The sequence below is a fragment of the Mchenga conophoros genome, linkage group LG9 (assembly GCF_057382185.1).
Source record: "Mchenga conophoros isolate Kocher_MC1m ecotype Shallow Benthic linkage group LG9, M_conophoros_male_GT1.1, whole genome shotgun sequence".
NCBI lineage: Eukaryota > Metazoa > Chordata > Actinopteri > Cichliformes > Cichlidae > Mchenga > Mchenga conophoros.
In genome coordinates, this window is record NC_140534.1 from 25,407,865 (window position 1) to 25,430,598 (window position 22,734).

Sequence of the window (22,734 nt, forward strand, 5' to 3'; positions counted from 1 at the left end):
GAGACCTGAGTTTAAGCTTGCCCTGGACCATTTCTTGTGTGTCATTTCCTGCTTTCCTATACCGACTTATCAAAATAAAGGCTGAAACTGCACAAATAAATAAAATGGAAAAAAGTCTTAACTCACTCCTGTTTCAAGACAAAATTAAGATGCTTTTATTTTCACAGCAAGGTCATGTTAAAAACTCGCAGTGTGACACACAGGACTTCATCTGGGAATAAAACTGAGACCATGAGCACACTGAATCTTTTCCAGTGGTATTCCACCAAAGTGAGATTTCAGAGTTTTTAGATAACCTTGCAGTGAAAATAAAGGCATTTTAATTTTATCTTCAAATGGCAGCGTCTTAGGCTTAAATGGAAACAAAACAATACAGGTATCCCTTCTAAAGAGCACCTCAACTAGAGGTGGGTTCAATGGAGGACACACTCAGAAAAAAAAAGAAAGGGTGGTCTTTAATGTGTAACCTGCATTTGGATGTGATATAGAAAAAAAAAGAAACATTTATGTTGTCCAGAAAAGGCAAAAGCAGCTGTATACGGATTTGGGCTGTGATGAAGTCTTCAACAGAGCTGTCTGCCCACAACTAACCAACTAGTATTATAAAGAGGAATATACAAACAGGATCAACTAATCATAACTAAGCTAATCTTTGCACATTCAAAGGTTTTTGCAAATGGAAACAAACCCAGCATGAATGATTTTATGAATTAAAGAATACATTGAATTAAAATACACATACTCAGTTGACAGTTTATTAGATACACTTAAATCTTGGAGTCTAACACCGTGGCCTAAAAAAAAAAATCACATTGAGTCTTGGAGAGCGTGGAGGATCTATCGTCCTCACACCAGTTTCATTGTCAGATATTTACCGTAAAACATGAAACGTGTTGAGGCGGCTGCTGTTGGGATTTGATGCTATATAAATAAAATTAAATAGATTTGTTTCGTCTGCAGTGGAGACTGTGAAAAAGTTAGCGGTCTAAAGACGCTTCCTATTAGAACAGCTTTGCATTATTCACTGTCGAAAAACAAAATCCTTGTTTATCTTCAGACTACGCCTTAATGCAACTCCAGTTTGTCACCTTTCTAAAATAACTAGTCTTAGGTACCAGCTTCCCTCTAACTGGTTGCCCTTGCAAACGGATGTTTTAAGCAGCAGTTGAAAATATAGACTTACTAACATGGTGACCTCATTCAATATTATGGCCATGCCGCTGTATTTTTATGGTAGGAATAAGGAAACTGATAGCAGGTTCCCTTTAATGAATGTAATTTTTTACCGAGGCTGTTGTGTTGGACCGCAAGATTTACAGCTACGTGTACCTATTAAAGTGGAAACTGAGTAAAATCTACACTCACAAATGGTCAAATTTAAGGTAGTAACATTTTGGTTGCATAACTAAAATAAATACAGGTACATACATTGCGTCTAGCTGTATAATTCAGTGGATAACAACTTTTTCCAGCATGTAGTGGTTGTGCAAGAGGAGCAGTTATTTTATACAGCAGTGCTCCTCTTCACAAGGCTTCAGGCATGAGGTACCAGTACAATAAGCTCTGATAGTTACATACTAGTGAATACATTCTGCATAACTGTACGGGTATAAGTATTGTCAGGTAAGACTTAGCTGCTCGTAGAAGGGGTAATGTGATGGAAAAGCACTGAGATAATACTTGTGAGGACGCTTTGTTGTACAACAGCATGTGATTTTGCAAAAGTTTCTTAACCTCCTAAGACCTGAACTCTTACACGGCATGCATTTCTAATTTCTCTTTGATATTTGGGCATATTGGGGCCCGATGAATGTAAGAACAAAGAATTACCGGATTCTTTTTTTTAACCTTATTTTTGTTTTTAAGAAAAATAAGAGCCACATAAGAGGATATTATTTTAAGATTTTGATAGAACAGTAGTAGTATAATGTCCTTGTAAGTGGATATCAGGCCCTTGCAGAGCAAAATTGAGTATTTTGGTCAAAATAACCCAAAATGTGATGTCCACATATGTGGACGCCAGGTCCTAGGAGGTTAAACGAGTTTGGCTGAAGTATCTGGGGCATTTAGACGTGCAGATACTATAAAAAGTGAGGTGGGGTAGATTAAAAAGTGTAAGATGAGGTCTGGAGAAATTATAAAAAGCTGTATAAACCCTGTATGAAATTGTGAAAAATACACAAGCGTGGATGCTAAAGGGAGGGGTAGAGGAAGGCTGAGTTATAGTCTGGAGGAGGGGAGCCTCCCTCGTCAGACTCCCAGTCACATGGCAGGATCGAGGGGTCATTTTCACGGAGGCCTGCAATGTCACTGCACAGGAAGGGCACCTGGGTGTCTCGACACTTGGTGAAGGTGAAGAACCTAAACAGACAGATTGAGATCAATTGCCTCGTTTAGCGTGCACTGACAGATGAATTGAACATCGAGTGGTCACAGATTATAGATCTTTACCTGCTGAGTTTCCTGTGCTTGCTGCTGTTGCTCTTCGTCATATTCTTCAGTTCCTCAGATGGGAGGACCATGCCACTGTCGGTCTGCTCATCCTGAAACCAAAAGTATCAGTGTTAATAGATATCCTTGATGTGATATGTTTTCAAATTAGCAGAAGTGGAGGTGTTTTCTTACATCAGGGGTGGTTTGGTCCTCGCAAGGCAAATGCTCAAAAGTCTGCAGTGTGGCCATGCCCCTCATGTAACTGCACAGATTGGGTTCAGATTGAAAAAGCAAGTTGGAAATAGAGGAAAGTCACTTTCTGTCCATTTTTTTGGTTTTATTTCTCAAGACTTCTATATTAGAATTTATTATTCATGACCGTTCAAGTTGACACTTATGTGCTGCACTTGCTCATTCTCTTTGTTTTTCCTTTTTTTTTTTTTTTTACCTCAGGTTTGTGACTGCAAGCGGATTTTCTTTGAAGGCCTCACAGCGATCGCTTTCTCCAGTCATAAAAGATCCCAGAGGAATATAATCCTTCCCATCCTGTTAAAGAGAAAGTATGAATTGGGGGCATTTTTAAGGCCCTTTGTGTAGACAAATGTTGTTGTAATGATCTCTGACCTGTTGCACTCTCGCTTGTAGCAGCTCTCCCATTGTCTCCACCAAGTTAGTGAAGGTGGGTCGGTCGGCGGGGTTGCCCTCCCAACATGCTAGCATTGTGCTGTAACTGTACACAGAAGACACACAGGTACACAGCATTTGCAGAACTCTGCAGTAATGTGAAAAACTAAATATAAGCACCTTTAACACCTTTGCAAAACCACTTTTGGCAGCAATAAAGTTTAATTAATCGTTTTCGGTATGTCAATGACATCCCGAGATCCTGTGGCTGCAAAACAAGCCCAAATCATCACCTTTTCTCCACCACCGTGCAGCTGGTATGAGGTGTTTGTGCTGATATGCTATATTTGGCTTTCACCAAACAAGGTGCTCTGCCAAAGGTCTCCACTTTGCACAATTAATCAAATTTTTTATCTTGATCATGATTTTCTTTTTGCCTCACGCAATTAAATTGAGCACGACTGGGTGATATTTTAATTGCATACAAAAGCAGATCAAGCACTTTCTAAATCAGCACCTGACCACACGCTGCATATACTGATCACAGCTTCTCCCTGCACACAGTGCAGCTTAAAGTTTCCTGAACTGGTCTGGACAAGCAACAAAATCTATGACAAGATTTATAAATCAGTCACATTAAAAGACTTATTTATGACAAAATTCAAATGGGAAGTGCTCGTCCCTCAAATTCGATCATCATCATCAACACACACCTGAATTCCCCAGAAGAGCAAACTGCCCAAACTTCTACTTTCATAGAAGCAGCTCATTGTTGAAAACAAGTTAATCACGTGCATCTGATTATTAGCACCAGGCTGCTCCTTACCCTCTTAAAGCCTATGGAAAAAGTAAGAATGTGTCTGATTGCACACAAACAGACATGATAGCAGACATAATAAACTGGAAAGTGCGACACACAGATAGCAACAGAGAAAAAAAGTGTCTACTCTAAACACACTTAAAGATTAGCAGTATGATAACAGAATGGCTGTTTTGGGAGTCCAAAACAAACATCTTTCTGTGAAACTAAGAGCTGTGGTTAAGGTTGAAGTCAGTGGTTGGACCTATTTTGGGTTCAAACATCCGCTCAGATCTCTGGTGAACAGAAGGTGGCAAAACCTGCTCCTAACCAGCTCGATCAAAGTTGATCAAGTTGAACAAAAGAGAGCAAATATCAATCAGCTTATCTGAACTTGAATAACCTTAAATGAACCTTAACCTTAAATTGTAAGTTAAAGGTCAATTAAGGATATATAGTTTTTGATTGTTTAAACTTCTAAAAAAAACCCGTTTAACTCTCTTTCATACACACACACGGTCAAAACAGTGTCCAAAGTTTTAAATAATGAGGTCAGCATATGTGAAGATGATCCCTGTTTGCCCACAGCTCAGGCTTCAGACAGCACTGAATGCTTTGATTTTGTCGTAGTCTAGCATGAGCTCTGTGCGATATCAAAGAGAGCAGATATGCATAATGTGGCTATCCGAGGCGCACGGCTCTGGCTGTAAAGACACCAACTCCGCCCACATGCTGTTCAAACCTTTTGTTTGTGACGAGCACACAATTAGAAGAAAGCCTGCTTCATAAGAAGGCCTTAACGGAGGCTCACAGAGAGAGGAGCTAAGCAGCTTCTGTTAGACAGTGGACGAGCTACATAAGAGCTGCACAAGTTGCTAAAGTTTAGCCAAGAATAAAAATAACAGAGCTGGAAATGAGCATTGGTCACCTTACAGTGTTTTTTCAAAAGAGGATAACTTTATCAACCATTTCAGATCTTTTAAACCTTCCCATCCATCACCCATTGATCGATCAATAGGTCTGGATGGGTCCCTGGACCGAAGGTCAATCAGTAAATAGATAGTGGAGTATATTTCCTCCCCATAAGCAGCTGTTAATAGAAAGTGATTGAAGAGACTGGCTATGATGATGCGCTGACAACTAAAGATTAGCAACACATTTTGTTCTTGGAGTTCTACATGCAGGGATTTTCTTACTGTACAAAATAATAAGGTATACATTTCTGCACAACCCAAACCACCAGCTCTCCAAATCACTGTGCAGCTGTGCAATTTTTGAGAAATAAATATCAGCTCACATCTCAGGCGTGCTGTATTCTGGCACCCGCATCCTTGTTCCCCCTTTCAGCCTGTGGCAGAACTCTTCATCTATGTGAAGTCCAGGGTACGGGGACGCTCCTATTAAGTGCACACATTTTGGTTCATGAGGCTCATATGCTTGTGCAGACATTATGTAATGATTGTCCATCCCGTGCCTATGTTCAGAAAAAGCACAGGTCTCTTACCCAAAGAGAAGATCTCCCACAGCAGTATGCCGTAGGACCACACGTCACTCTGGGTGGTGAACACCTTGTCAAAGATGGACTCGGGAGACATCCACTTGAGAGGGAGTCGGGCCTGGCAGACGGTGAAGACACAGGATTACCAAACCTGGCTTATGTGAGAAAACTTTGAAGGATGGCTGATTCCAAAGAATCGCAACAAATCTTTTTAGGGAAAACAAGTTCATGATTTTTTGCTTCATACCTTTGAACCACTCAACATAATGAGTTTATTTATTTATAAAAGCCTTGGTGATAGACTGCCATGACAAAACTACTTCCCCATTTTGGACTGAAAACCACACTATATGAACAACACTTTGCAAGATGTGTCACTTTGTGTAAAAAAAAAAAAAAAAAAGAGTAGTGTGTCATCTTTTTCAAACTAGGTTCCTCAGAAATACTCACATCTCCTTTGCGGACGTAGTCGGGGTCTTTGTAGATGTCCCTGGCCAGGCCGAAGTCACATATCTTCACCACTTTATTGTCTGACAGTAAAACGTTCCTCGCGGCCAGGTCTCTGTGAATACACTGATGCAGGCGCACACAGAACACAGATGAGGACATAAAACCAGTATACGTGTATGTGTATGCCCACAGGTGGAATAGCAAAGAGTCAGACCTTGCGAGAGGCCAGAAACTCCATTCCTCGTGCCACCTGAAAGCTGAAAGAAATGAGATCCTCCAAGTAAAGAGGGGAATTGGGAGCAGTTTGTGGATCTAGAAGCAGAAGAAACAGAGAGGTGTCAAAAGCAGTTTGATTAATGACGAGAATAAAATGTTCACCAGGCTCAGGTCTTACAGAGGCCCTGCTCATCTCTCTCATCAAAGTCTGTGTGAAAGCTGCTCTGGTCGTCGGACACGCTGCTGTCCCAACACTGCCCTCCACCTTTTACTCCAGCCAGCTGAGTGAATCAAATAAAATACTGCATGATGAAGTAAAATTTAACATCTTTAAGATCGTCCAAGTTGCTGGTGAACCACATAGTGGTAGGTTTAGGGTTAGACTGCAGTTTAACTGTATATCAAACATGCCTTACAAAGCACGTGTCTTGCAGGTATTTTGGTCTTACAGCTCCTCTGCTATAAGATTACACTTCAGGTATGTTAGATTGGATTGAGGACTGAGGCAGACGTGTCCTCTGAGATCTTCTAAATTGTAGTTTTTAAATTATTTGTTAGTGGAAAATGAATGAAAACATATTTTGCTTTTGGGAACTGAAGAAACTTTTGAGCTATTTGTGAACTTTGAAATTAGAGAACATTGTGTCCCGCTTAAGAACTGATAAACATCTTTGAACTTAAAACCGATTGCAGAAGTGAGTTTTTTAAGTGTACGGTTTTGTAACCGTGTACAGCACAAGGGAGTTAGTATTGTTCTGTCAACCACAAGTAACTCAAAGGTCTGTTTTATTTTAAAAAATAAGTTCAGCAGCTGAACTCACCCGGTCTTGTACAAACACGTCTCTCTTGTTCTTTAAGAAGGTTGAAAGATTTCCAAAACGACAGTACTCGACAATGACCATGAGCGGTCCTGTACACACAGGACAGACACACAGTAAGTAAGTGCAAGGCAAGGTTATCACAGCTAACTAAACCTAAACTAAAACTTAAAGTAGATGTGAAAAAAAAAACACAGTTTAGTTAAGAAGAAATAAAAATAAAAACTGGACTTTTGAACAAAAATAATTTAACTGAAATTATTTTGTGAACTTGTAAACTTACAAATTAAATACAAATATAGAGGAAATATCCTTAACTTTAGTATTAGTTAGTGTGATAAACATTATAGTAAATTATGTTCTTACAAATTTGGTAAAACTTTGCCTGATGAGGCTTTGATGGATGTGCTTATTGAGTTTGTTTTTACAGATTTTCCTAAATATGACATATGTCCTCTATTCAATAATAATTAAAAATAAAAATAGAAGATCAAAGCTAATGGAAGAATAGTGAAATTAATAAGACCTAACCCAAAACAAATGGGTTTCAAAGAGTTAAAACTAAACTGAAGTGACAAAAAACTGTCTTGAAACTGACTGAAACTAAACTGAATTAAATTAATAAATGAATTAATAAATAAAATAATGATAAAACACAATAAATACAACAAACTGTAACAACTCTGTTGTAAGGCCACAGATGCGCAGGTTCAATTAAATTAACAGGAACACAGTGACTCCACACATATGTGGTGACAAATGCATGGAAACCCCTCGACACACACACACACACACACACACACACACACACACACACACACACACACACACACACACACACACACACACACACACACACACACCTCCTGGTTTGGTGCAAGCTCCCAGAAGGTTCACGACATTCAGATGGTTTCCAATGTGGTTGAGGATCTTCAGTTCAGTCATCAATGCGTTGTGTTCGCTGGCTGTAGCGCCCTCTGGTGGATAGAAGGAAGAATAGTAAAGTGAGTGTCAGAAAAGGGTTTTAGTAATAAGGTAAGGGTAAGGGTTTTAGGTAGTTAAATTTAACCGAATATCATGGACCTAACCTTTGAGCATCTTCACAGCCACAGTCTTGCAGCTGGTGCCGTTGTCTATACCAAATGCAGTTGCCTGCATGACTTTACCAAAGGCCCCACGGCCTAGAAGCTTTCCTGAGAGAAAAAAGACAGCGTGAGAATGTGAATGAAACGGATACGGGAGGTGTGTTTTGTGTCTTTTTAAAACAACTCAGTTAATTATGATTATCATCCAATCCAGATGTGAGGAGCTGATAACAGAAGACTTTAGACCGTACCAGCTGCCCATCTGTCCAAATCCCGCCCTGATGACCGTAAGAGCTGATTAGTTTCGGTAAACACTGTTTACATGTCTCATGCTGGGGTTAATTAGCTGAGCACAGACAACACAGACTAAAAGTCTGATTAATGGAATGAGAGTCACTCCCAATAATAAGCTGATAAGGTCTATGAGAAAATCCTTGTGTTGTTACGTGGGCTTAAATACCTCCTTTCGCTCCCACTGCATTCACAACATCAGTCTGATCTCAGCCCACACAAGAGTATCAGCTAAAAACAAATTTTCTTTAATAGATTGAACCAGCATACCTAATTTCAGGCGCTCCCGGGGGAACTCCCATTGGTTGGGGTCATAATGCAACCTCTCGCACTGCTCATCTATCGGCCCCTCTCCTGTGTCCAGTACGATTGACAAGTACTCGGTTTTGGTGTATGAGCTGTTGGGCTTTGGAAGACAGTCGGTATCAGTTAAAAGAAAAAAAGAAAAGAGAAAATACTTACTACCGTTTTTCATCCAGAACCTGGCAGATCAGCTTTAGAGGGACTCTGAGACATTGAAAAGCAAGCGGACATAAATAACTATAAAGTCAGATTTTTAGTTACTGTGAAGCTGAGAGCATCTTTAAAAGGTTTGTCTATGCATAAAGGAGACATTAAAATCATAGATTTGTCATCAAATCATGTCGTCAAAAGCTATTATTTAATGAGCTAGTTTCATTTATCATATTCTATTATAATATACGATATTATATATTTTATATGTATCATATTATTACTATTATTACTGTATATAAATGTACCAGCATAGAGCATAGTTTGCACCCTAGCAACCGTTTTCTCTAACAACGGCACGTTGAAAAGGAAAAAAAATTTAAATTGTGCAAATTAATTGTGCATTCAAATGCACAATTAATTTGTTTTTGTGCCTATCGATGTCAACGCATTAATTTGTATATTCTGTTGTAGACTAAGCCGTCGAGCGGTTTCCGTAGTGTAGTGGTTATCACGTTCGCCTCACACGCGAAAGGTCCCCGGTTCGAAACCGGGCAGAAACAGACCTTTACTTTAATCTCTCTAAAATAAATAAATAAATAAATAACTGAATATCCCGGAGGAACCCACCCGAGGGATTAATAAAGTATCATCTAATCATCTAGTTTAATCTAAGCCACTAGTTCTTTAAGCATATACAAACACCTTGCATCAGTCTAGGAAAATAAAATTATTACGGAAATTGTTATTTCCTAGCATAAAAATATTCACTGAGAAAAACGTGAAAGAGGAGAGGGAGGTTAAAGGAAGAGCTGAGGTGCTGGTGAAAAATCGCCCTCAATCCCAACACAGTTAACTTTGGTTCTGTGAATTCAGGATGATCGCCAAAACATGATGGGCATTTGTCATGGTCATCCTCCATCAGTTATTCTTTCAGAGACATAGAAAACATAACTGACTGCAGGATGGAGTACCTGCGCCAACTTGGAGGGGTAAGCGGATCTTAAGAGTAAAAGTGGAGCCTCTTCCTGCCCATCTAAAGCTACCACCAAAGCTACCAAACATCAGCCAGAGTCGCATTACACAAGTCCAATAAGTGGGATAATGGTAGGGCAGAAGTGCTACAGTGTGGGAAACACTTAGACAAATAAAATAAAAGTGACAGTACGCAAACTGCTGTGAGGCAATCAAATTGGCAGGAGAGTGAGAAACACTCAGCCACATGACAAACAGATGAAAATAGCATATACAACACTGTAGGATCACAACACAAGGCGGCTGCGCAGCAAAAAGGCTCAGCTCTATTATTCACAATCAGCACCTGTAATGTCGACATGGCTGTTGGATAATGGCTATTACTGTAGTGTTGCCTCTGTACATAATTACAGTGGATGCGATAGAAGTGGAAGACGTTCAGTTTTAATTACAGGGATTTGCAAAAGTATTGGATTTACTGTTTATGAGTTATAGACATTTTTTATACAGATTGCCTCGTTTTTAGAGGCTCAGAAATAATTGGCAAGCAGTTTCATAAGCCAGTGAGGGCTTTCCCCCATTTCTTTTAATGACAAACTAAACAGATGAAAGATCTGGAGCTGGTCTGATTCCAAGAAACAGAGGTCATTATTAGACCAAGAAAACGCTCAAATAAACCTATCAGCGAGAGAGGAAAAAAGAAGGAATGCAGTGGGCAGCTCTGCAACATCAAGGGGCCTCAAAAAGAGTCATGGAAAAACTAGTTTGGACAGATGAAACCAAGGTTACCAAAATGATGGGAGGAAAAAAAAAGATTGGAGAAAGAGAGAAACTGTGGATGGATTGTGAAGTGTACAGGATAATGATCTAAAGCATACTGTAAAAGCAATCTAGGACTTTTTCAAATATATGAAGTATAGAAAACATAAAAGTGATAGTACATATTTTTCTCATTATGCATAAAACAACAAAAAAAAAACCAAGCAAAATAATCCTCTCACCTGCTTCATTTTTCGTATGAAGAGCGTGATCAAAAACCAAAAGAGAGCAGCCACCACACAGGTACAGGTGAGAGTAGGGATTTCAAGAAATGAGCTTTCTGGAGCACCTGCACACATAAACACACCCAGTAGCTTAATGCTGCTTAAGTCTCAAGGTATTTATTCTTTACTCTACATAAAAATCCTGAGCAGCGGAGGGTAGAATATATGTACATAAAAGAATATATTAATTGATAAAATTAATGTTTATTCCTTTTTGCAGTTATGAGAATTACAATAGTTTATCAGACTGAGGTACTTGATGCTTTAATTATCCATCCGAATGGGGTCACTGTGATTTCAAGGTCACATAACGCACAGAGACCATCATCCTTCCCTCTCATTAAATGTGGGTTTATTACTATTTTCAAATCTTTTTAATGGGATGATGAAGAAATGCCCAGCTCACTACTATGTGGAGCCTCTTGGAGACGTAGGCCGGACCCTTCCGGAGGAAATAAAAATGGGAGACAGCTTCCTTCCTCACTGATCCGAACACAACACACACACACACACACACACACACACACACACACACACACACACACACACACACACACACACACACACACAGACAGTCAGTTCTCTTTTTCCAGACCTGGACTGGGAGGAACCCCAGAGGTCCTGCCTCCTCTACTACCTCCGGACGTCAGTGTGTGTGTGTGTGTGTGTGTGTGTGTGTGTGTGTGTGTGTGTGGGTGGGTGTGTGAATGAGGGAAACTGAACAAAAGGCTGAGTACGTTTATGTTAAGACGTACTTTGATCAATGTTTACTTAGAAATTAATAAACAGACGTTCATCATCCTCCATTAATAGAACTGACACACTCTCTGTATAAACACTACATCAAAACAATGTGATGTACTTTACTAAATGTCTGCATCCACATTACACACCTATTTAAACACGTGAAAACAAAGCACGTTCAAAAGTGGTTATATATGGATGTGTTACATAGGCAACTGTGTGGAGAGCCAATTAAAAGGCAGCGATTCTTACCGCTAACCCATATGTAGGCCGAGCTCTCAGCAGACCCCCTCTCATTGGTTGCCTGGCACGTATAGAGACCCTCGTCCTCCACTGTGATCCGGTCAATATGGAGCCTTGCTTCCTCTGCTGATATAACAATACCTAAAGACGGCATCAAATAAATTACAGACCACCGGTTTACCGCTAAAGTTTACGCGTTAAGATTTCTTTACCTGATCCCTGCAGCAGAGCACGCTGGTCTTTGTACCATGTGATGGTTGGGGGTGGGACCCCTCGAGATGGACAGCTGAGGGTCACTGAGCTGCTAACATTAACGGTGCAATCTGTCAAATTACTCACCAGGACAGGAGGCTCCAGGACTGAAGGGGGAGAAAGAGATGAATTATGATAACTTTAATCTGAATTTTCTGCTTAATCTGTCTCATGTAATATTTGAGAGATTGTGTATTTATGGGACTTATATTGCCACTAGTACTACTTCTAATAATAATAATGAGCTCAAAAACATTCTGAGTGGTTCCTCGACAAACTACTGCAGCAGTGTCAGTGGTTCCTTGAGGATATTTAGCATCTAACAGTGCAGCACAGATGAGTGTTTGGGTGTAATCTAACTGAATGCATTAATTATACTGTCCTTGTGGTTTATGCATGTATTTCCATTTCCCCCTTGTTTTATACTTCTGCTCCACTATATTTCAGAGGTAGGCGATTGATTTTACTTCATATCATTATTGAAGACGTATAGTAGTTTTTTACAAATATTTTTTGCAGCAAAAAACACAAAAATAATCAAGTTTAAACATTCATTTGACAGATTACCGAGACACCAGAGTACTGTTTAAAGCAAAATCATCTCCACTTTGATTGTATGGTAACATTATGCCATAGTGAGTTATTTTCCTTTTTGATGAAATAAAGAAACATTAGCGAGCTTCAGACGTTTGTGTCATCTTGTACATTTCTATTGCAAGAATAATTTGTACTTTGAGCACATTGTTTCTTGCAGTTTCCACTGCTGTGTCTACTTTTAGCTCTGTTTTGATCTATACTAACTAAGGAAATGGAAGTCTCTTTTGCTTATTGCCAACTTTGTTCATTTTCATACTCTTCATTACAGTTTTTCCGCTTTGCCTGTTGTGGCCAAAATTAGTGACTGCTGAACAGTAAAAATACACCAGAACAGGAATCATGAGCCAAAATACATGATGATTGTGTATTTTAGCTGTATATACAACTACAGAGTCACCTGAATATGGCATTAATTGCACACACACGCACACACAAACATAAATTTGTAAGATTATTGTTTGCTGAGGATTATTTAAAATCTGTAGAAATGCAACCAGAGCTATTTTCTCCCACAGTTCTCTGGATCCGTGCCACTTCTGGACAATAAGTATGAGCTGGTAGTGACACATGTAGAAGAATGGGCTTGATGAAAACAGATTTTTCTTTATCATGGAAAAACACAACTGTGCCCTTGACTTTGGCCCTACAGCTGCTCATGTTTGGGTCGTCTGGCACCTTATATCGAACTGTCAGCTGTACGCTACTTGCAAGTGTCACCAGTAGTGACACTTTGAATAATTGATAAATAAATGTATAGATGAATATGAATGGAGTTGCATAGATGTTTTCTTCTTCTGTGATTTAAATGTTAAATTAGCAGACATTTGGATCATTTTAGGATTATTTTGGTTACACCTTTTGAGCTAAAAGTCCCCGTAGTTGACCTTTAAAGTAACTTTATAGTCTCTACATAACTTGAGGTACAGTAAGGATCCATTTACCCACTGCTGATAATAAGAACTAAAAATAAGAACTTCTCAGTTCTTGTGGGCTAATCTGTTTTTTCACCACTTGATAATTAACAAAAAAACCCCAAAACGGCCAGTTTTTACAGTAGTCACAGTCGTAGTTACAGTCTTGAACAGTTTTGTGATAAAGTGAAACTGCTGCTATTTGTTTCCCATAGTTTTCTGGATCCGTGCCACTTTTGGACAATAACTACAATGCTGTAGTGACACACGTGGAAGAGTGGCCTTGGCTTAAACCTGTGACTCAGCTGAAGTTTGGGTCCTCTTGGGCCTTTTTTTTTTATTAATAACCCTGCAATACAAAGAGCAGCAACAATGGGGTGAATTCAAGGTTAATAAAATTAAACTCAAAACTCAAACTAAGTCTGAAAAACTAATAATAAAAATGATTATTATTATTAGTAGTTTTTATTGAACTTCATGACAGATTAAAAAAAACAAAAAACAACAAAAAATTAATTTGGATTGGAGTTTTAACTTGCATTATATTTGCAACATTTCTTCCCTTCAATTTATTGCTTAAAAATCTATTGTGCAATTTTATTTTTTAAATTTTATTTTATTTTTGCCTGTCCCATTTGGTTCTTTAGCCGTCAGAATTGTTTTCTGAAGACCAACAAGGAGACCCAATGGATTTACTTTGCCAAATGGATCATCACGGCCTTGCCGTATTGGTCCATTTGATCGACCTTTGTTGTTATTATTTATTTTATTTTATTTTCAGTTGTTACAGACGGGACAGACATGAGTGAGGGATAGGAAAGGGAGAAAGAAAGATGAAGGAAAAGAAAAACAAGGGAAGAGGGACAGTGAGAAAGGGCACTTAAAAAGAGAAAGAAGAGAAAAAAAAATCTCCTGGATCACCTGTTGAGAGAAAAAGAAGTGAAAACAAGCAAAACAAAACAAAACAGAGCAACATACTAAACACAACACCATCACGTTAATCTAGCTAAGTGTAAACAGCAGTAAATACTAAATATTGAATGTTGTTGTGTAGCAAGCAGGACCGACAGCGCACAATGTGCTTGGAAATAGCAGCCAATAAAGGTGTAGTTTATGTCTATGAACAGTGAACACCCGTTTGCACACCTGTGTGCATCAGCGCGCTTGTATTCAAAAGGTTTCCCCATGTAATGGTCTGCTAGAGGGTGTAGAGAGCCATAGCCCTGTCCCCCAGGGCATGAAGCAGGCATGGAGGAGTTCCAGGCCCCAGACATCCAGAGGCCCCAGAGTGCGAGAGCCCAAGGAGGACCACCGGAGGGGCATCCATGCCACCCTCCTGGGAAGAGCTGAGGAGAGCCCCAGATGAGGGGTCACCCAATAGCCTCAGAGCAGAAGCCAGAGGGGGCTGCAGTGATGTTCTCGCCGGCTCTGCCGGCAGCCAGCTGTGCCAGGGTGAACCGAGTCACAGGCCCAGAGCCCGGAGGCCTGAGGGCCCCCTTTGCCCCGGAAGAGGAATGACCGAGCAACAGGCACCAGGCCCTGCCAAGTAGCCACCGGGAGTGAGCTGGTACATACCTGAGCGCCCAGCCCCCCTGCCCCGATGGCCAGCAGAGAACAGGGGTGTGTGCAATTTTTTAGTGTGGGCGGTAATCACACTTCTGCTGTAGGAGTCTCAAAAACGTACAAAAAACTCACGTAACAAATCTGACTCATTCAGTGTGAAGGGGTTAAAAAAAATAAGCCATCTGAAATAAAATAGAAATATCCAGGAATTGTTCTTAATTTACGTCAACGCAACATTCTGGACAAAGCTTTGGTACATTTTCTTTACTAAGACGTTGGATGTCTACATGACACGACTTTGAGTTCAGAAAGTGTTGTGTGTATTCATAGACAGAGAGTGACTCCTGTTTTGAAGTGATAAATAAAAGGAGTAAAAGTGAAAGTAATAAAAATGAAAGTAAAACTACGGATTTTCCAACTAGAAAAACTGAGCTGAAACAATCAAAAATCACTCCGGAAATGAAGTGAAACTGAATTGAACTAAAAACAAAAGAAAAACCAAAACTAATTTCAGAACATTTTCATTGTGCGGACAGCTGCTTGTGCGTGAGTGCATACAATGAGGCCAACACAGCTCTTATACACTATAACTGCACAATGATACATGATAATAAAAATAGATGACTTCATACTCTCCATGTTTAAAATTTTTCTCAGTTTCTCCCCTTTTCTTGTTTTTCCAGCCCCACCACCACCACTTCTTTCATCCTAGTCACCCTGTATCTCTAGTAATTCCCTTGCTGGGTGTCCCGTGGGAGGAAGTTGACGCGCTAAGCCCTGATTGTATTGAGAACAGCCGTAAAAGACACGAAGAAAAGTCACTTAACCACAGCAACTGATTGTTGTTTCCTCTATCTTCCTCCTGCACAACAATTGATGATTGTCTGCGAGGGCTGGGGCCTGACAGTGTCTGATTGGCTGATTGTTCCTGCAGCGCTGCACAGGGGCCTGTAAATGTGGCATTGTGGGAAGTGCCATTGTGTGCTCTTCCTCCAGTCAAGAGCTCATTCCCACGTGAAAGAGGTGCTGAGCTGGAGTGCAAGAGCAAAGCTAGGGTGGGGCCCCAGGAAACTAAGGGGACCCATTCCCAAGCAGCAAGACCTCTGTGAATGTGTGTGTTTGCAAACAACTGCAACATAAAGTACTAGAACAACATGAAGAGGCTGTGAGTTTAAATGTCCTCAATATGTCCTTTTTTTTCTTTTCTTTTTATAGAAAATTAATTTTAAGTTAAACTCCTTCTGTAAGTATGCAAACACATATTAAAGATCGCCATAAGCAAAACAGTTCAAACTACAATAGGTTTCACTTATCTTCAAAAGCTTTGTGCAGTTTTAAAAGGGTACTGTAAAAAAAAAAGCTTTCTTCTTTATGAGTGCGTTAGGTTGAGATGACTCACTTGTCACCTCCACCTGTGTGTCCAGGTGTGTCTCCTGCCCGGTGACGATGTGGCGGGCGGAGCATCTGTAGGCTCCACTGTCTCTGGCCGTCAGGTTGCTTATTAACAGGACCAGCGAGTTGGAGAACTCTCCAAATGTGAACTGCTGATTATTCAAGCCGCGAGACTGGGCTTCCTCTGTGTTGTTCACTCTCTGCCATGACAGTGCTGTGTACAGGTATTTATTGGCTAAACAGGTGAGGTGGAGGTCTCCACCCTCTCTGGCCTCCTCCAGCTGCTTTACACAGAAGCCTCCAGGGACATCTGATGGAGACACAGAGCAGAGAAATACATGGATTAGTTGGAAAGAAGAAGTAAGGAGGAGGTATAAACAAATAACCCTCCACTGAGATGAATAAGCCGTCTCAGTTTCCCAACATGCGAGTCTGGATCCTGACTGGTGCCTGAAACCAGGAGAGCTCATTCTACCAAGTCTTCATTTCTATAACCTTTGATGACTATGTTGAATGGCTATTGTGGGTTAAAGCAGCTAGTGGAATACAGTAAAAAGGCTTTTTATTTACTTTAGCCATCTGAAACTTCCCGTGGAAACGGCTTGAGAGTTTCCTGATGGCAGATAGTGTTTATCTTTCTCGAACACCCCAAGGCCTCCCGAAATAAGTGGACCTGCCAGTCCAAGGAAGTGCGCTGCACGGGGAAGTGGAATGATAAGAGCGCCAGGTTCCTGTTTCGCTCTTGCTCACACACTAAAAGCTCAGCGCAGCCTGACTGCAGACACATACACACTCAGGTTTTACCTGTACAACACACTTCACATGGCATGCAAAACTACAGAGTACGAAATGTACGTGATGCATGCAAACTGTTATGTGCTACCGGGTATTTTCAACTCTGCCTGATATCTTTGTGCAGGCATTTCTGCTCAGCTTTACTTCAGTTCTTGTATCTGAACAGTAATTCACACTTCTGGCTGCCCTTTGTCTCCGGTTCTGTTCATAATTTTTATGGACAGGATTTCTAGGCGCAGCCAAGTGGCGGAGGGCTTTCGCTTTGGTGGCCTCAGAATCTCATCTCTGATTTTTGCGGATGATGTGGTTCTGTTGGCTTCATCGGGTGAGGGCCTCCAGCTCGCACTGGAGCGGTTCGCAGCCGAGTGTAACGCAGCGGGAATGAGGATCAGCACCTCCAAATCTGAGGCCATGGTTCTCAGCCGGAAAAGGGTGGAGTGCCCACTCCGGGTCGGGGATGAGTTCCTGCCCCAAGTGGAGGAGTTCAAGTATCTCGGGGTCTTGTTCGCGAGTGATGGGAGAAGGGAGCTGGAGATCGACAGACGGATTGGGGCTGCGGCTGCAGTAATGCGGACGCTGCACCGGTCAGTCGTGGTGAAGAGGGAGCTGAGTGTAAAAGCGAAGCTCTCAATTTACCGGTCGATCTACGTCCCTACCCTCACCTATGGCCACGAGCTGTGGGTAGTGACCGAAAGAACGAGATCGCGGATACAAGCGGCGGAAATGAGCTTCCTCCGAAGGGTGGCTGGCCTCTCCCTTAGAGATAGGGTGAGAAGTTCGGCCATCCGGGAGGGGCTTAGAGTAGAGCAGCTGCTGCTCCACATCGAAAGGAGCCAGCTGAGGTGGTTCGGGCATCTGGCAAGGATGCCCCCTGGGCGCCTCCTGGGCGAGGTGTTCCAGGCATGTCCCACCGGGAGGAGGCCCCGGGGCAGACCCAGGACACGCTGGAGAGATTATATCTCTCGGCTGGCCTGGGAACGCCTTGGTATTCCCCCGGACAAGCTGGAGGAGGTGGCTGGGGAGAGGGAGGTCTGGACCTCTTTGCTTAGGCTGCTACCCCCGCGACCCGACCTCGGATAAGCGGATGAAGATGGATGGATGGATGGGCTTTAAGTATATCTGCATCATACTGACTGCAGTTTTATTTTATTATTATTGTCAACCATTTAAATCCATTGCTCTGAGACAACAAGGTCTCTTTTTATATCAGTGTGGTGATCTTGCTGCAATACTCTTGCAATACTCAATATCCTTATCTTTTTTTGTTTTTCAAACATGATCATTATGCGAATAAGCTTGTATGCACATTTGCACATATTTATGGCCTCTTCATTTACTGCTAATGTTGACTGAAGGGTATTTTGTTTTTCATACAACATAGTAAAGATGTTGTAAGCTCAAGTTCATCATAAAACCCTGAAAATGTGCCAGCCATTAGGGAATGCATGAATGTGTGTGTGCGCGCATTGGTGTAAAAAGCAAATCAATATGAATCATAGATTTCAGAGGATTTTAATCTTCATGCTAGTAATGGAGTTGTTTACAGTTAAGTTTTTGAATAAAGGTGTTTTTCATGTGTGCTATTTTGCCTTTGTGGATTTCAGCTTTAATTCAATGCAAAAGTATTGCATTAACTGTTCTTACACACAGTCCCACATTTTTAGAGGCACAGAAGTAAGAGGTCAACTGGCCGACAAGCAGTTTTTCCCTTGAAAGTTATCATTAGACTAAAAAAACCCAAATAATCTATTATACTCCTTAAAAATAATGATTCATGAATCCACTTGCCAGCTCTGCAACACCAAAAGGCCTGAAATACCAGAGAAGGTGACTAAAATGGATGATCGCAGAATTCTTTCCATGGTTAAGAAAAATCCCATCACATTATCTAGTCAAGAACAGTCTCGAAGAGGTAGATGCATCATTGTAAGGTCTACAATGAAGAGACCTACATGCGTGTAAATACAGAGGGTTTGCAAAGGTACAAACCATTGGTTACATTCAGGAACAAGAAGGAAGCATTAGACTTTGTCAGAAAACAAACTAAAAGAGCCTGCACTGGTGAAAAAAAGATCTTTGGAAAAATTAAAACCAAGTTAAACTTGCACCAGAATGAAGAGAAAACAGCTCATGAAGTTTACCGCATCATCTGTCAAACATAGTGGAGACAACGTGATGAACCTGCCTCTTTTGGTTGCTGGGCTGGCAGGTTGTCTTTGTGTGTTTTGTGTTAGAGATGCACAGCGGGTGTGGTTAAGTTATTAGTGACTGGGAACACCTCGGCCCAGTCTTCACCAGTATAGACGCGCACTCCATTTGCTCCCTCGGGGGGAAAAACAACTCGACCTTTTTCCTTTTCTCTCTACCCAAACAACATTTCACTCACCACGTTAGGCAAAAAGCAAACATGCCAACACTACTCACTTACTGACTGAGGAATGTTTTTTTTCCTTTGTAACTTCATTGAGTTTTGTTGAATTCAAATAAAATGTTTTTGTTGTTTTACTTGACTAATGGTCTGATTATGTGTCACAGCTTTTAAGCCACTCGTGACAGAATAGTAATGTATGGCTGCCAAAGGAATTAAGGCACTATTGTACATTCATGATGTGAGAGCTGCTAGAAGTAGTAGGATGGATTGTAAAGTGTACAGGGTTCTATTCTCTGCTCTGATTCAGCCAAACGGCACAAAACTGATTGGACAGTGCAACCCAAGAGTTTCTTAAGTCAAAGAAATGGGATATGTTTCAGTGGCCAAGTCATTCACCTGATCTCAACCCAACAGAGCACATTTCACATGTATTAAATACAAAACTGAAGGCACAGAGACCCACATACTGAAGGCAGCTGCAGACCTGGCAAAGCATCTTAGGGACGAAAACAGGACATTTGGTGATGTTCATGGGTTCTACACTACAGAGAGTCACTGACTGCAGATGGTTTTTTTATCCAAATATTAAAAACAATCCTTATATTTAAGATTATGTTAGTTTATCTAATTGAGTGTTTAAAAAAGGGTGGGCTTGTGTTAAAAGCTGTCATTTTTAAACAATTCATGCAATACCTTTTTAAAGTCCCTGAATTAAATCTGAGAGTCTGCTCTGCAGTTTCATCTTGAATGTTTGAAATTCCACTATAGTGGTGTGCAGAGTCAAATCTGCAAAAAACTAAAAGAAATCTAACTATATATTTGAATGGGTAAAATAATCAAATAAGTATAAGATAGTTTGGTGTTTCTATTTTGGGAACATGCAGGCTCTGCATAAAGAGACTTCGAGTTAATGTACAAAGGATCAAGCAGAAGCTTTACTCCATGTTTATGATGTGGGAATAAGGAAAGAAAACTCCCACAATGATTGATCTTGTCTGGGATCACCTGTGATGTAGAAGTGGATGTCTAGCTGGTCTGCCCCCGCAGAGTTGGAGGCGATGCAGCGATACACTCCAGACACAAAGGCCTCTGCGACAGTCAGGACCCCCACCGTCTATGGAGAGCACAAACATCCGCATGAACAAACCGGCACTTAGGACATTATGAAAAACACCCACATTCATAAAGTTCAGGCTCATTACCTCTGCCACTGATGGCAGGAATCATGTTTTCCATGGGCTCACAATAGCGGTCTCTGAGCCAGACCTCTTGCCCATTTCCAACTTAGTAGGTCAACACTCGTATTATAGGTGAGAAGCTCTAAGTGTGTGCGGGAGAGACTTTACTACGAGGGAACCTGCAAGCGTGTGCAGTGGAGTGTCCCTTTAATAAGAGGTTTAAAATATTATGCACACTCTTTTTTGGATTAGTGCACCTGCAGGAAAGGAATATGCCAGAATTTGGACATGAAATTTTTCCTATAGAGCAAACTGGGATTTTTTTTAAAGCTTATTTTCTACAATAATATATCACAGCTTTTCTGTCAGTCCCAGTGTGTATTTCTGTTCTTTACTTACCCTTTTCTTCCCCCGAAGCACTTCCTCTCTGTGCGTAACACTCAGGATGTGGTTGTGTGTAAACAAGGCGGGAAGACTCTCTGTCACAGGGCTCCATAGTGAGGAAGACGTGGGACACACACACCTTGAAGGCGGAGGAAGAGAGGGACTCAGCTGTGTTTGACAAAAATAATTTTTGGCTGCTTCCAGGTGTGCAAGTGTTTTTCTCAGCTGTGCTCAGCAGGAGGAAGAGCAGAACATCAGGAAAACGCTTTGACAGCTGCTGCTTGATGTTAAACCATGAATCACATCATCGTTACTATCACCACATTTTTGTCAATAGCCTCATGTCGTCTTTCCCTGCCCTGCAAACTGACAATAGTGGATCTTTGAAGTGCTATGTAATGTTGGATTGTTCATCTATGAAGGATGCAGAGGTGGTATTGTCATCCTGCCGATTAACTTCCTTCTATTCTTAACAAATTAGCCCACATTTCCAGGACACGAGTTCCTGTCCCTCAATGACTCTTGCAAGTTTAAATCCATAGATTACACACCGGAGGAGCTGTGGGAACTTGAGCTTATGCAAGACGCTTTTTGGTTATTTACGCACATCACCTCATGACGAAAAAATTCTTAAATTATACAAGAGTTGGGTGGGGCCTTAATACACATAGACTGCTTGATCAGTTAGTTTCGCAACTCTAGGAGAGAAGATCATCGCTTGGGTTTTTTTTCTCTCCATGTCTTGTAATTAGTCTGTGTAGGAAATGCTAAATGCTAAATTCATGAATTGAAATTATCTAGATCAAATATGATGTGATGTAAAGAGAAACAAAAATACAACCAGGAGTGAGTTATTTTTTTGCAATATAATAATGATGTTAATAGTATCGTAATCTGTAGATATTAATTTTATTTCCTTCTTAAACACACTTTAAGGTGTTCCCAGTGTAGTAAAAATAAGTGCAGGATTTCATTATTTTAATAAACTTGATATAATTTTGAGTATGATTTTTTTAATTTGTATATAATATATGCATTTAGAGTAATTTACTGAAATTTGTTTAAATGTTTATCAAAATATATCATGTGAAAAAAGATTTTGACCATAAATTGATCTTGTTTACCAAAACAACCCCAAAAAACATATTCAGAAAAATTGTACATGTATTCAAATGAGTCATTACTTAAACAATTACTGCAGTGTACATAACAAAGTCATAACAACATAATTTTCATATGTGATACTGTTACGTTCCCCTGAGCGGTCTAGGCGGGGAGGGGGAAGTAACAGAATTGACTGGGTCAGAAAAAGGAGTCAAGGAGGCAAAAGGGTTAAATTAAAGAGTTTTATTAAAGTTTCAATTTATACTAACTAAAAGAGACGGACAAGCCGCTATTACCATTTAAGGAAACAAACAAAACTCAGGCGTTGGTCAATAAAGTAAAACGTAAGCCAAAAAGAAAGAGCAGCTCACTAGCTGAAAACCACCAAAAACACAGCTCACTAGCTGTAACCACACTACTGGCACTCTGGCCCAGAGCTCACCTTTCCCTGGGCTTAAATACTTTTAATTACTGATGTGAGTCAGCTGTGTAACAGGGAAAGGTGGCACCTCAGG

The 22,734-nt window shown here is 40.6% G+C and overlaps 1 protein-coding gene and 1 non-coding gene across 2 annotated transcripts in view; one reads left to right on the forward strand and one right to left on the reverse strand.

The window, feature by feature from the left end:
- Positions 1 to 741: 741 nt before the first annotated feature.
- The window catches only part of flt1 (fms related receptor tyrosine kinase 1), a 42,816-nt gene continuing 20,823 nt past the window's right edge, over positions 742 to 22,734 (reverse strand). The window contains exons 11-30 of the mRNA XM_085287198.1: positions 21,131 to 21,254; positions 20,559 to 20,667; positions 16,395 to 16,697; positions 11,885 to 12,031; positions 11,682 to 11,813; positions 10,644 to 10,750; positions 8,485 to 8,620; positions 7,927 to 8,031; positions 7,702 to 7,815; positions 6,842 to 6,930; positions 6,199 to 6,301; positions 6,019 to 6,116; positions 5,805 to 5,927; positions 5,361 to 5,472; positions 5,154 to 5,253; positions 3,058 to 3,163; positions 2,882 to 2,979; positions 2,626 to 2,695; positions 2,452 to 2,543; positions 742 to 2,361 (exon numbers count right to left, since the gene is read on the reverse strand). Of these exons, the coding sequence (XP_085143324.1) occupies positions 2,193 to 2,361; positions 2,452 to 2,543; positions 2,626 to 2,695; positions 2,882 to 2,979; positions 3,058 to 3,163; positions 5,154 to 5,253; positions 5,361 to 5,472; positions 5,805 to 5,927; positions 6,019 to 6,116; positions 6,199 to 6,301; positions 6,842 to 6,930; positions 7,702 to 7,815; positions 7,927 to 8,031; positions 8,485 to 8,620; positions 10,644 to 10,750; positions 11,682 to 11,813; positions 11,885 to 12,031; positions 16,395 to 16,697; positions 20,559 to 20,667; positions 21,131 to 21,254 (2,437 nt within the window). The 3' untranslated portion in view covers positions 742 to 2,192. The remainder of the gene's footprint in view (positions 2,362 to 2,451; positions 2,544 to 2,625; positions 2,696 to 2,881; positions 2,980 to 3,057; positions 3,164 to 5,153; positions 5,254 to 5,360; positions 5,473 to 5,804; positions 5,928 to 6,018; positions 6,117 to 6,198; positions 6,302 to 6,841; positions 6,931 to 7,701; positions 7,816 to 7,926; positions 8,032 to 8,484; positions 8,621 to 10,643; positions 10,751 to 11,681; positions 11,814 to 11,884; positions 12,032 to 16,394; positions 16,698 to 20,558; positions 20,668 to 21,130; positions 21,255 to 22,734) is intronic.
- On the forward strand, positions 9,158 to 9,230 carry trnav-cac (transfer RNA valine (anticodon CAC)). The gene has a single exon. It is a non-coding gene; the product is annotated as a tRNA-Val (tRNA).